Here is a 14,511-nt window from a genome sequence, read left to right as displayed (position 1 = left end):
ACCTCCGCCCCACTGGGTTCAAGCGATTCTCCTGACTCAGCCTCCCGAGTAGCTGGGATTACAGGCATGTGCCACCACGCCCGGCTAATTTTGTTTTTGTTTTTGTTTTTGTTTTTTGAGACGGAGTCTCGCTGTGTCACCCAGGCTAGACTACAGTGGTGCGATCTCAGCTCACTGCAAGCTCCACTTCCTGGGTTCATGCCATTCTCCTGCCTCAGCCTCCCGAATATCTGGGACTATAGGCGCCCGCCAACACACCTGGCTAATTTTTTGTATTTTTAATAGAGACGGGGTCTCACCGTGTTAGCCAGGATGGTCTCAATCTCCAGACCTCATGATCCACCTGCTTCGGCCTCCCAAAGTACTGGGATTACAGGCATGAGCCACTGCGCCCGGCCTAATTTTGTATTTTTAAGTAGACTTGGGGTTTCTCCATGTTGGTCAGGCTAGTCTCGAACTCCTAACCTCAGGTGATCTGCTGGCCTCAGCCTCCCAGAGTGCTGGATTACAGGAGTGAGCCACTACACCTGGCCCCCTCTTTTTTCTTCTTTAGAGACAGGGTCTTTGTCGACACTGTTGTGAGCTATGATTGTGCCACTGCACTGCAGCTGGGCAACAGAGCAAGACCCTGTCTCAAAAGTGTATAAATAAATAAATAATCTGATTTTTTTTTTCCCCTCAATCTGGCTGTTGGCTTCAAGTACTCACAGGGGCCATGTGGCTCCTGGTTTCTCCTAGTTTCTGCTCTGCTGCCACATTGGCCCACTGGCCTCCAGTGAAGACCCTGGGTGGTTGTGGACTCCCTATCCCGGCTGTGAGACATGGGGGCTTGCCTTTTGGGTCTCGTGACTGTTGGCATCTGTTTGCCCCCACTTGTATCCCTGCCCCCTGCATTGCTGTAGATGCATCGGTGGGACATGGCATGCGGTCTAGCTGTCTGCAGGTGGGAGATTTGGGAAGAGCCACTGACTTTGGTGCCTGCCACTTCCATGTCCTAGAATCCCGCCTGGCCATTTTGGATAGCCTCTGTCCCTCACCCTCTTCTTCCATTCCATTGTTCACTTAATATCCCAAATAGAGGTTGATATTTGGTCTCATAATTTCTGTGTCTGAGTCTTTGGCAGTCTAACTCTCTGTTAATTATGTCTCTACCCACTCTTACTTGCATGGTAGTGTGTTACTCTTTTTTTTTTTTTTGAGACGGAGTCTTGCTCTGTTGCCCAGGCTGGAGTGCAGTGGCACCACCTTGGCTCACTGTGAGCTCCGCCTCCCGGGTTCACACCATTCTCCCGCCTCAGCCTCCAGAGTAGCTGGGACTACAGACACCTGCCACCACGCCCGGCTAATTTTTTGTATTTTTAGTAGAGACGGGGTTTCACCGTGTTAGCCAGGATGGTCTCAATCTCCTGACCTTATGATCCTCCTGCCTCGGCCTCCCAACGTGCTGGGATTACAGGTGTGAGCCACCGTGCCCGGCCCGTGTGTTACTCTTCTACATTTGGATTTTTGGTTCTTATGACAGGTTATATTTGACCAGACTTGGTCTTGGGGAATCCTGAAGGATCCAGATTTAGCAGCTTTTCTTTTCTTTTTGTTTCTATTTTTTTTTTGAGACGGAGTCTTGCTATGTCTCCCAGGCTGGAGTGCAGTGGTGCTATCTCGGCTCACTGCAAGCTCCGCCTCCTGGGTTCACACCATTCTTCTGCCTCAGCCTCCCGAGTAGCTGGGATTACAGGTGCCTGCCACCACCCCTGGCTAATTTTTTTTTGTATTTTTAGCAGAGACAAGGTTTCACTGTGTTAGCCAGGATGGTCTCAATCTCCTGACCTCATGATCCTCCCACCTCGGCCTCCCAAAGTGCTGGGATTACAGGTGTGAGCCACCGTGCCCGGCCCAGATTTAGCAGCTTTTCTACAGAGAAGGTTTGCATTTGCTTTTGTTGCCACAGGGGAGTGTGATGGACCTGCAACTCCTTTGAGTGAATTTCTGTCTTTGGGCTTTCTGAACCAAATGGCATCATTCCTGGTCCTGCTCCAGATGCATGGCCCAGCAGGCCTTTAGTTACAGAGTCTCAGAGGTGACTTTGTTGGTGTTTTTTGCTGTGTACTGGATAGAGGCAGATGGGATTCCTCCTTGGTTCGTATTTTCAGCTGGTGGGTTTTTCACAGGTGTTCAGGCATCCTTTGGTTATCTGCATTTATGTGGAAGTTTCAGACTCAGTCGCCCCCTCTGGGCAGGGAAGCTCAAATTCTTGTCTCCCAGTGCCCAGCAAACCTCTGTAAGCCCAAAGCTGTGAGTGAATTACTGAGAGTGGCCTTGGCCCCGCTAGCAGCTATGAGTTCTGTGTCGCTGGCTGCTGTCTAAGTGCACTGCTGGGTTTGTCCCTTGGGGATTTCCTCTACTTTCTTTAGAGCTCAGCAATTGATTTAGAGTATATTTGTTAAAATTGATCTAGTGTGTAAGTCAAGTTTTTTATATTAGTAGTTAGAGGGTGTTTAGGAATATGTAATCTGCTATTAGAAACAGACGTCTCGGCTGGACGCGGTGGCTCACAACTGTAATCCTAGCACTTTGGGAGGCCGAGGCAGGTGGATCACCTGAGGTCAGGAGTTCAAGACCAGCCTGTCCAACATGGAGAAACCTCGTCTCTACTAAAAATATAAAAAGTATCTGGGCGTGGTGGCACATGCCTGTAATCCCAGCTACTTGGGAGGCTGAGGCAGGAGAATCGCTTAAACCCATGAGATGCAGGTTCCAGTGAGCCAAGATCACGCCACTGCACTCCAGCCTGGGTGACAGAGCAAGACCCTGTCTCAAAAAAAAAAAAGAAAGAAACAGACGTCTCTGATGTGGTAATGTTCAGTAATGTTCATCACCCCCAAATGAGAGAAGAAGAAGAGGAGGAAAGAAATTAGTTGAAGAGCTGCACCTGAGCCCCAGTGTCTGTGTGTCCTTGAGGGCCTGCACTTTGGCCTCTGCTCTTCCTTCACCATGTTGGTTTGGAGCTGTGGATCCTGCCCTCTCAGTCAGTCTCCTGTGTGTGTGTCTTGTTGGCAGCAGTTAAATACCTGTCAGAGGACATGCTGCAGCCTTTCTTCCAAGGCTGGCCTGGAGGGTTAGTGTTGGCAGCCATCTCTGGTCACTTGGGACCCCAGGCGGCTTCTGTGGACTGTGAGTGGAGATGCCTGTGAGCCTCCGAGGTCAGCAGTTTGCCATGCCAGGCAAGCCTGGCACCAAGTTGGCAGCGTGACTCTGACCAAGGGAAGAAACACACTTCGGACTGAAAGTGATAGAAAACCAAATGTGACTTGTGGCAGCCTTTTTGGAAAGCAGTACGTCAGCAGCTTCAGAGACAAGCAGAAACCCTTAAGTCTGACTCCTGGGAGTTTGCCCTTTAGAAGGAAAACCACAGGGATGTCTGTCCGTGGGCCTTTTTGGGTGGTGTCGATGGTGGCAGAAACTGGCAGACGGTGTGCATACTTGTCATTGTGGGAGTGGCTGAGGGGGTGGTTAAGCAGCCTCACTGGGGAATTGAGGCAGCCATTGTCATAGCAATTAGACATGGACCCCTTATATTTGGAGGATTTTTTTTTTTTTTTTTTTTTTTTTTTTTTTTTTTTTTGAGACGGAGTCTCACTCTGTCACCCAGGCTGGAGTGCAGTGGCGCGATCTCAGCTCACTGCAAGCTCCGCCTCCCGGGTTCACGCCATTCTCCTGCCTCAGCCTCTCTGAGTAGCTGGGACTACAGGCGCCCGCCACCATGCCCAGCTAATTTTTTGTATTTTTAGTAGAGACGGGGTTTCACCGTGATCTCGATCTCCTGACCTCGTGATCCGCCTGCCTCGGCCTCCCAAAGTGCTGGGATTACAAGCATGAGCCACCGTGCCTGGCCTATTTGGAGGATTTTGTAAGGGGTTGTTGAAGTAGAAAAGTATGTCTCTGGTAATCCCACTTTTTTTTTTTTTTTTTGAGATTGAGTCTCGCTCTGTCTCCAGGCTGGAGTGCAGTGGTGCGATCTTGGCTCACTGTAACCTCCACCTCCTGGGTTCAAGTGATTCTCCTACCTCAGCCTCCCAAGTAGCTGGGACTACTGGCGTGCGCCACCATGCCCAGCTAATTTTTTTATATTTTTAATAGAGACGGGGTTTTACCCTGTTGGTCAGGATGGTCTCGATCTCTTGACCTCGTGATCCGTCTGCCTCAGCCTCCCAAAGTGCTGGGATTACAGGCGTGAGCCACCGAGCCTGGCCAGTCACACTTTTTAAAAGCAGTGACAGCACCTATGCGTGTCTGTGCTTATGTGTGTATGTGAATGCCGAGAAGGCAGTGGAAATACATGCAACCAGCACATGCAGGGTTGGGGGAGGAGAGAGCCTCCCAGAGGCCAGAGGAATGGCTGAGGGAGGTGGGGGCCAAGCAGAGGGTGAGAGGCGGGAGGAGAGGCCCTGAAGCCCAGCAGGTCCATTGTGGCTGTGTGTGCAAGCAAAATCATCTGGGTGTATGGAGGCTTCACAGACTTTAAGGTAAAGTTGTAAGAGAAATTAAATTCCAGAGAAGCTGCATACTGGTCTTTATAATGCCAGGAAACATAGGGGAGATGTTAGAAGAGAATTCCCGTCTTAAAAATTAGAAACCTCATTATTTATGCCTCCAGGGGTGGTTGGCATTTGCTTTTTGCAGATATCCGAGTTGGGCTTCCATGAAGCTCAGGTGGTAAGGGAAGGCATCGGCCTCCGTTTGTCATTTGAACAGGCATGGCGATTTGTTGTTCCTGTTTCCCTCGAGCCTTGCTGGGCCCTCATCTGAAATGGAGACATCAGCTCCACCCGGCTTCAAGGTCTTTGGCGCTCCCAGCGTGGTGGAGGATGAGATTGATCAGTACCTCAGCAAACAGGACGGGAAGATTTACAGAAGCCGAGACCCACAGCTGTAAGTGATCCGTGAGATTCCAGGGTCCTACATGTGGTGATCTTAATGGGTGAATAAAGGGAAATATTTATAACATGTCCTGTTTTAATACGTATCTGATGAAGAAATGTAAGTCTTGAGTTTTACTGTCTTCAGATTAAACTTCAAGTTATCTTGTTAGCTTTTTATCAGTTGTGTTTTTTTGTTTTTTGTTTTTTTAGCTTTTTATCAGTTTCAACCTCAAAATATGTTTCCATAAAAAGTTTTGAAGCATTTGGGTACAAAGAGACCGGAAAGGTATTGGGGGAGTTAGGGGCCTCACACCAAGTCTTTACTGTGATGTTCCCTGGAGATGCTGACTCTCGTGCAGAGTGGGGTGTTAATCAGCAGCCGCAGGGGAGGGAGGAGGGAAGGGACAGGTGGTTGTGTGTGTGCATCCGTGTGAGGTACATGCTGTGTCTCTCATTTCACAGCGGTTGGATGATTTTGACCTGCCACACTAGTGTGCGCTCTCCATCCCTGCAGTAAGCATTTCACTTGCAGAAGATGCTGTGCCTTGGAATATTCCCACCTCACCTGGGGCTATATGAAGTGCTTATGCATATGTACATTTGTTTATTTTAGATTTTTTGCAATTCCTTTTAAATAAACCAGTGAGAAGGATCTGAGTTTACACTTGGCCATGCAAAATTGTCTGAGCGAAGGTTGTCTCTGCAGTGGGGCCTTTTTTAAAATGCATCACTCTGTAGATGTGACGGGGTGCTGACTTTGAGGTATTGGGATTCCAAATGCTGCATTAGCAACTTTTATGTCTTAGATCAGAGAGCCATAAATGGCGCTCAGCTGCTATTGGCATGGAGCCACTTTGTAGCCATAGCCATTAGCCGGCATGTCTCTTCCATTTGTGTTTCCTCCCAGGGGCCTGGCGCTGGCTTGCTTGCATGATCTGTGTCTTCATTGCTTCATTAGCAGCTTGTGAGAGTGTGTGTGTGTGTGTGTGTGTGTGTCTGTGTGAGAGAGAGAGCGAATTCTGACCCATCATCACTTAGAGCCTGCCTATTAGGAAGTACAGAGACCACCTCTGTTCTGCAACACAGAGCTCATACGCATCTAAGAATTCTGACCCCATTTAGAAAGGGATCTGATTGAGTCCCAGAGGGACTGCCACCAGCATTCTCACCACCCCACCGCTGCCCTCGTAAACTAGCATAACTCTTCTTCAGATTGTGCGTATTGTGCTCCCAAGGCTTCTGTGACTGAAAATGTCAGAAAGCCATGGGACAAGTTTTTTTCATTGTTGTTATTTCCCAAAATGCACATGAAGTAGGTATTTTCCAAACTTGGATTATTTATGCACCGCTCTCAGGCCCTTTGCCATGTTCACGTATCAGCTTTGTTATTATTTATTTAACACTTTTTTTTTTTTTTTTGAGACGGATTCTCACTCTATCGCCCAGGCTGGAGTGCAGTGGCGCGATGTCCGCTCACTGCAAGCTCCGTCCCCCAGGTTCATGCCATTCTCCTGCCTCAGCCTCCCAAGTAGCTGGGACTACAGGTGCCCGCCACCACGCCCGGCTAATTTTTTTGTATTTTTAGTAAAGACGGAGTTTCACCGTGTTTGCCAGGATGGTCTGGTCTCCTGACTTTGTGATCCACCCGCCTCAGCCTCCTAAAGTGCTGGGATTAAAGGGCGCAAGCCACCACACCTGGCCTATTTAACACTTTTCTTTAAATGGACTTGGCCGGGCACAGTTGCTCACGCCTGTAATCCCAGCACTTTGGGAGGCTGAGGCAGGTGGATAACCTGAGGTCAGGAGTTCGAGACCAGCCTGACCACTATGGTGAAACCCCATCTCTACTAAAAATACAAAAATTAGCCAGGCATGGTGGTGTGCACCTGTAGTCCCAGCTACTTGGGAGGCTGAGACAAGAGAATCGCTTGAACCAAGGAGTTGGAGGTTGCTGGGAGCGGAGATCGCACCACTGCACTCCAGCCTGGGTGACAGAGTGAAACTCTGTCTCAAAAAAAAAAAAAAAAAAAAAAAAACACAAACCAACTATTTTATTTATTTATTTATTTGAGTGGAATTTCACACTCATCTCCCAGGCTGGAGTGCAGTGGCACAATCTCAGCTCATTGTAACCTTCGCCTCCCAGGTTCAAGCAATTCTCCTGCCTCAGCCTTCCTAGTTCCTGGCATTACAGGTGCTTGCCACCATGTCCGGCTAATTTTTGTATTTTTAGTAGAGAAGGGGTTTCACCATGTTGGCCAGGCTTGTCTTTAACTCCTGACCTCAGGTGACCCACCCGTCTCAGCCTCCCAAAGTGTTAGGATTAGAGATGTGAGCCACTGCCTTCGGCCAATAAACTACTTAAATTGACTTTGAGTTTATTCACTTTTATCTTTGGTTTGTGTCATTTTAAGCAGTGGATACCCATGAAGTCACAGGTTTGATGTGCGCGTCAGTTTTTTCTAATTCATATCAACATAAGTAGTAAACTTTTGGGTGTGGTGGTGCACACCTGGAGTCCCAGATACTCAGGGAGGCTGAGGTGGGAGTGCTTGAGCCCAGGAGGTCAAGGCTGCAGGGAGCCGTGATCACCACTGCACTCCAGCCTGGGCGATAGTGAGAGCTTATCTTTAAACAAAACAAAACAACAATTAAAATATAAATGTTTACCATGTGCCATCTGGAATATAACTCCACGTGGGCAGGGAAACACTGTTAAAGTAGGACGTATGTGTGAGACGGCAGCAGCGGAACACAGACATCCTCACTGCTCTGCCTTTTTCTGCCTTGTACTCTCCTCAGATGCCGCCACGGCCCTTTGGGGAAATGCGTGCACTGCGTCCCTCTAGAGGTGAGAGTCTCTGCGGAGTAAGTTCTGGGCCGGTGTGGGGGGCTGCGGGTAGACAGCTGTCTTAAGTGCTTTCCCTGAGTCCACGCACTTGGTTGTAGTGGTTCAAAGAACTTATCTATTTATTGTCCTGGGCCTCATATTCCCCCTAGTGCAAGCTGCACACAGGACGAGCCTTTATTTATGGGAATGACCTTCTCGCTGGATTATGAATGGCTGAAGCATTTCTGTGGCTGTGATAAAGGGGCAGCATTTACAGTGTGCTCCCTGGACAATCCTTTTCAGATCTGACACAAAGCTGAGCCTGTCGGCTTCCGTGCTTATCATTGTTTTGATTTACTTTGCCTTGAATCTCACATCTCTTCTACTGGTTTGTCCTGGTGAGATTGAGAGTTACCATAATAATGCTGACTGGAACTGTTAATGCTGGATTTACAGCAGGAAGGCCAACCTGATTTTCTTCATGAGGCGTCTCTTGCCTCATCTTGTGGCATTTCTTTTTCACAATTTTCCTGAAACTCATTTGACTTAGAGCGTTTTGTGTTTAATAGAGGTTCATTTTAATCTTGAAAAGATAACTGGCACACAAAGAAAAACTTGCTTCTGGCTATGTGCGGTTACGCTTGTAGTCCCAACACTTTGGGAGGCCAGGGCCAGAGGATCACTTGAGCCTAGGAATTGTTCAGCCTGGGCAACTCTTTTTTTGTATACCCTATCTCTACAAAAAAATTTAAAAAATTAGCTGGGTGTGGTGGTTCACGCCCATAGTCCCAGCTACTCGGGAAGCTGAGGCAAGAGAATCACTTGAGGCTGGGAGGTCGATGCTGCAGTGAGTCGTGATTGCACCACTGTACTCCAGCCTGGGCAAAAGTATGAAACCCCATCTCTAAAACAATTAAATTGGCCGGACTCAGTGGCTCACGCCTGTAATCCTAGCACTTTGGGAGGCCAAGGCGGGTGGATCATAAGGTCAGGAGTTTGAGACCAGCCTGGCCAATATGCTGAAAGCCCGTCTCTACTAAAAATACAAAAATTAGCTGGGTGTGGCGGCGCGCACCTGTAGTCCTAGATACTTGGGAGGCAGAGGCAGAAGAATTGCTTGAACCTAGAGGTTGAGGTTGTAGTGAGCAGAGATTGTGCCACTGCACTCCAGCCTCGGCGACAGAGCGAAACTCCGTCTCAAAACAAACAAACAAAAAACAAATTAATTAAAAAAAGAAAAACTTGGTTCTGACCTAGAGTGGTTAAGGGAGACCCCAGTACCTGCTTTTGCTGTGGGCCTTGACTTGCCGAGGCCATGCTGCCTGGCCTCTCCCTGTGCATAGCGGAGGCTCAGAGCCTGGAGTGCCCGGCAGGTATGAGACTGCACTCGCTTACTCTGTGTCTTGGCAGCCGTTCGATGAGGACTATCTAAACCATCTCGAGCCTCCCGTGAAGCACATGTCCTTCCACGCCTACATCCGGAAGCTGACTGGAGGGGCTGACAAGTAAGCAACTTGCTGTAACCCGGTTGTGCGTAAATTCCTTTTTGTGTATCTGGCAGTTGTTTCTTGTAGCCAGTGAATGTGTGAATGAGGGAAGTAAAGATGAGAAGGGGTCACACACCTTTGAAAGTTACCCTGGTTCTATATTTATTTATTTATTTATGTTTTATGTACACATATATGTTTTTAAGAGATGGGGTCTCACTATGTTGCCCAGGCTGGTCTGGAACTCCTTGGCTCAAGTGATCCTCCTGCCTTGGTTTCCCCAAAGTGTTGGATTACAGGCGTGAGCCACCTCGCCTGGCCAACCTGGTTCTAGAAGGGAGCTAGCAAGGCAGTGACTGTGCAGGCGCCTGGCTGCATGGCCACAGTGCAGTATCAGACAGAGGCTGTCCCCACACACACCGCCCCAGCAAGTTAGCATCTGTGATGGTGGCCTGTTGATTTTGTGGTCTGAGTTCATTCTCTGCTTTTCAGAAAAACAACTACCCTGTGATAATCTCAGCTTCCCCACTTTAGTGCCTGGTAACCCTTTCCCCAGAGCCTGGCCTGGGGAGTCAGCTTGGTTTTCAGCCACAGCAGGGGCTGCAGCCACTCATCCTCATGGTACCACAGTAGTTGCCCACAGGCTCAGCCAGGTGGTAACAGTGGCCAGAAAGGGGTGAACTGAGCATTTTGATTTCTTTTAAGCCATGGCAAGCCCTTGCCTGTATGACCTTCTCCTGTTGGTTCTCTGTACACCCTACCAGAAGGTAACAGGCTTCAGCTATTATTTTATAATTCCTGTCAGTGCGACAAGAGGAGATGGTGGCTGAACTGAAGTCAGCAACATTTTGTGAAGGATGTCATATTCGCCTGATTGTAGCTTTTCTCTGACAACCCGCTGACATCCTAAAATGACTTTTTAAAAATGTTAGACCAGAAGAAAAAACCTACTAGAAACCCACTATTGCTTGTCATTGGGGAAAGCTATGGAACTCTCTGGACTAAGGAGTGGGTGCGGATTGATTGTAGTGAAAGAGACTTGGTCAGCCTTTTGTCAGTCTAGGTCAAGGAACACAGTCTCTAGTGAGGGCGTGTTTGTGGCTGCCATTAACATGCAGATTCAGTGACGAGTCATTGCTTCCTAGATGCTATGATACCAAAAATGGCTCACCACAAAAAACGATCAGTATGTGAGGTAATGCATATGTTAATTAGCTCAATTTAGCCGTTCCACAGTGTGGACATGTTTCAGAATATCATTTTGTACACTGTAAATATATCGTTTTTATTTGAAAAACAAAACCTCACGTCCACCTTAAAGATACAGATTTTTTTTTTGTCAGTTACATTTCAGTAAAGCTGGAGAAAAAGTTCAGAGCAGGGTCCAGGATTTTCTCATTGACAATCTTCAACAGTAGTTTTTATTTTAGCCTAAAGCAGAGTAAAGATGCCTTAATTATATATCCTAATCAGATTTTTCCCACGAATAAGTTTTTTTTACAAATATCTAAGTACTGGGCTAATGTCAAAGTTTCTGATAATTTAATGAAACCTGAACGAGCCTCATGTCCGCTCAGTGGCACAGGTGAGATCAGTAGATATTCTGCTGTATTCTTGAAAACTTTTTTGGATGTTAGTGATAGATGGTAAAAAAACACCACAGTTTGGTAGGAAAGTAGTCGTGTGTTCCTGTATGGTTGAAGTATGTGGGACAGAAGCTAGGATTCGGAATGTGCTGGAACTGTAGGTAGAGCTTCCATTAGAATCATCCTTAGCCCATCTTCCCTGCTGCTGCCACTTGCTTAGCTCCTGAGATGCTGTTCAGGAGATATAAGATACTTAGCATGTCATTTCCAGCCTCTTGCTCAACTTTTCACCAATGTGATGTTTAATTAAGTTGCTTCTCTTCTATGTAGGGGGAAATTTGTTGCCCTGGAGAACATCAGCTGCAAGATTAAGTCAGGGTGCGAGGGGCACCTCCCGTGGCCGAACGGCATCTGTACTAAGTGCCAGCCGAGCGCCATCACGCTGAACAGACAGGTGAGATGTTCCCTGTCTGTCTAGATTTATTTTCCTGGCTGAGAAACGGATATTTCCAGAAGAGCCCCTTGGAGTGGAATGCTATTAGCACTATGTGTGGTGGATTTTCAGTACTTTTTGATGGATTGAATGATCCTTTTGTTGAAGTGGTACACTGAATATGTCATTTTTAAGACTTCTTGCTCTTGGAGGTATGGAGTGCGAGCCCTCAGTTCCCTGTTTTGCTGGCTCGTATGGAGGCAGAATGTTCCTGGTGATTATTTAAAATCCTCAGTGGTTGTGAGGAAACTGGCTCTGAAGGTTGGTAAAGGGGCACCCCTTGGACCAGCTCTGAGCACCTGTCCAGGCTGGCTTAAGGAGAGAATGTGGCTCAGGAAGGAGGGGGCGTTCCGGCCTTTCTGGATGTTCTGCTGTCCTTGTCCCGCCTCTGAGAGTAGCCTACCTCGCCTTCCTGCTGCCGCTGTGCCCTTAGAGAAAACGGCTCCTTAGAGAGAATTCCATGGCCTCCTTGACTTTTTTGGAAACCTCCTGTTCTCTATTCCTTTTTTCTTCTTGAAAACTACTTTATTTTGGCCGGGCAAGGTGGCTCACACCTGTAATCCCAGCACTTTGGGAGACTGAGGCAGGCGGATCACCTGAGGTCAGAGTTCAAGACCAGCCTGACCAATATGGTGAAACACCACCTCTACTAAAAATACAAAAATTAGCCGGGCGTAGTGGTGGGCGCCTGTCGTCCCAGTTGCTCAGGAGGCTGAGGCAGGAGAATCACGAACCTGGGAGGCGGAGGTTGCAGTGAGCCAGAATCACGCCACTGCACTCCAGCCTGGGTGACAGAGCGAGACTCCGTCTCAAAAAAAAAAAAAAAAAAACTCGTTCGTTTTTTGCACTAGAGATTGTGAAAACCTGTATTTTAGGTTAAATCACAATGGAATTATTTTGAATTTATTGATAGATGAAACCCATCTCCATCCTCCTATACCCCCCTGTCCCACCACTGGACTCTGAAGTGGTCTAAAGGGCAGAGCATTTTTTTTTTTTTTTTTTTTTTGAGGCAGAGTCTCACTCTGTAGCCCAGGCTGAATTGCAGTGGTGCAATCTTGGCTCACTGTAACCTCAGCCTCCCAGATGCAAGCGATTCTATTGCCTCAGCCTCCCAAGTAGCTGGGATTACAGGCGTGAGCCACCATGCCTGGCTAATTTTTGTATTTTTAGTAGAGACAGGGTTTCACTGTGTTGAATAATTTTTGAGGTTTAACTCCTGGCCTCAAGAGATCCGCCTGCCTCGGCCTCCCAAAGTGCTGGGATTACAGGCATGAGCCACCATGCCTGACTGGTTTTTTTCTTAAGTAATGTGTATTGTTTTTATTTTTTGAATAGAATAGCAGATTATTATTATTATTATTTTTTTTTTTTTTTTGAGACAGAGTTTTGCTCTGTCGCCCAGTCTGGAGTGCAGTGGCGCCATCTCAGCTCACTGCAAGCTCCACCTCCCGGGTTCACGCCATTCTCCTGCCTCAGCCTCCTGAGTAGCTGAGACTATAGGCGCCTGCCACCACGCCTGGCTCTGGCTAATTTTTTGTATTTTTACAAAATACAAAAAAAATAGAGACGGGATTTCATCGTGTTAGTCGGGATGGTCTCGATTTCCTGACCTCGTGATCCGCCCGCCTTGGCCTCCTAAAGTGCTGGGATTACAGGCGTGAGCCACCGCACCCAGCCCAGATGTTTATTTTTTAAGATACAAGGGGTCTCACTCTGTCACCCAGGCTGGACTTGAACTCCTGGGCTTAAGCGATCCTCTAGCCTCGGCCTCCTGAGTATCTGGGACCATAGGCATGCACCATCACACCCTATTGGTTTGTTTTTTAAAGAACTAGGTAAAAGATATTTATGAATGGTTTGTGTTAGAAAAACAAGTGATTTCTTTTTGATGGCATGTTTTCATCAGCCCACTCTTGTTAACTCTACAGAAGTACAGGCATGTGGACAATATCATGTTTGAGAATCATACCGTCGCTGACCGCTTTCTTGACTTCTGGAGAAAGACAGGGAACCAGCATTTCGGGTACTTATATGGACGGTACACGGAGCACAAAGACATTCCCCTTGGCATCAGGGCTGAAGTGGCTGCGATTTATGAGCCACCTCAGGTAAACATGACGGGATTCAAGTTCCTGAGTTTCTGTGTTTGGAGGCTGTGGGGGACGCCTTTTCGGAGAGGCCTTGCCCTGTTCGCTTTGTTGTTTGTGCCCCTCTGTCACACGCCGGTGCACATGCACAGCATTTTCTGAGTTATTGGAGAGTGAGATCATGGCTCCTAAAACCTTCAGTGTATGTTCCTAAGGATAAGGATATTTTCTTACACAACCGGTACATTTGCCACTATTGATCCAGTGTTTTTATCTCATCTGCTGTGTCCAGGTTTGCTCATTGCCTCCGTAATGTCCAGGTGCTCAGTCCTCCTTTTGTCATTCTGTGTCTCTTCCACCACGCAGCAGTCACTGTCTTAGGAACCATGGAGAAGGCCACAGACACACCTTAGCACCAATCACCAAAGTGTTACCAGAGTAACAAAAACTGCCACCAAAGTAGGACTGATAACAATTTAAGATTTGTTTGGAGGGGAAAGAAGTGTCCTGAGGGTATATCCCGTAGGGTGTGTGCACAGCTAGTCACTGTGCTTGGAAGTCATTGGAAGGCTCCCTCGGTATGATTATGCCACCAACTAGTTACACATTGTATTTCCGGTTTTTAGGAATTGGGCTGTGTGTGCATATTTATATAAATTTCAGTTTGTTTTGTAATTATGTATAATATTTATGTAGTATATTTTACATACATTTTATTGCAAAAGTAAAAAGTAAACAAATATTGAATGCTAGTTAATGATATGCGTGCTGTACTATTTAGGGAGAAGTACATTTATGTCTGTAATATACTTGAAATCCAATAGAAAAATAAAATGAATTGATGGGTGACTAGAGGGACAGATAGTGCACAGGAAATGTTCATGCTGAATCTAGGGGTGGGTATATGAGTATTCGTTGTAAAATTCTTTAAATTAGCTGTATGTTAGACATTTTTAATTTTTATTTATTTATTTTTTAGAGATGAGTCTTGCTCTGTTGCCCAGACTGGAGTGCAGTTGTGCAATCATAGCTTACTGCAGCCTTGACCTCCTGGGCTCAAGCGATCCTCCTGCCTCAGCCTTCTGAGTAGCTGGGACTACAGGTGC

At 47.2% G+C, this 14,511-nt stretch overlaps 1 protein-coding gene across 2 annotated transcripts in view; it reads left to right on the top strand.

The window, feature by feature from the left end:
- NPLOC4 (NPL4 homolog, ubiquitin recognition factor) overlaps positions 1-14,511 on the top strand; it is a 76,688-nt gene that overhangs the window by 14,980 nt on the left and 47,197 nt on the right. For both annotated transcript variants that reach the window (XM_055241448.2, XM_055241447.2), the window contains exons 4-8: positions 4,753-4,929; positions 7,722-7,770; positions 9,160-9,254; positions 11,153-11,276; positions 13,247-13,426. In XM_055241448.2, coding sequence (XP_055097423.1) covers positions 4,753-4,929; positions 7,722-7,770; positions 9,160-9,254; positions 11,153-11,276; positions 13,247-13,426 — 625 coding nt within the window. The remainder of the gene's footprint in view (positions 1-4,752; positions 4,930-7,721; positions 7,771-9,159; positions 9,255-11,152; positions 11,277-13,246; positions 13,427-14,511) is intronic.

Source organism: Symphalangus syndactylus, chromosome 14 (assembly GCF_028878055.3).
Source record: "Symphalangus syndactylus isolate Jambi chromosome 14, NHGRI_mSymSyn1-v2.1_pri, whole genome shotgun sequence".
NCBI classification, from domain to species: Eukaryota; Metazoa; Chordata; class Mammalia; order Primates; family Hylobatidae; genus Symphalangus; species Symphalangus syndactylus.
This window is presented reverse-complemented; position numbering and strand designations above follow the sequence as displayed.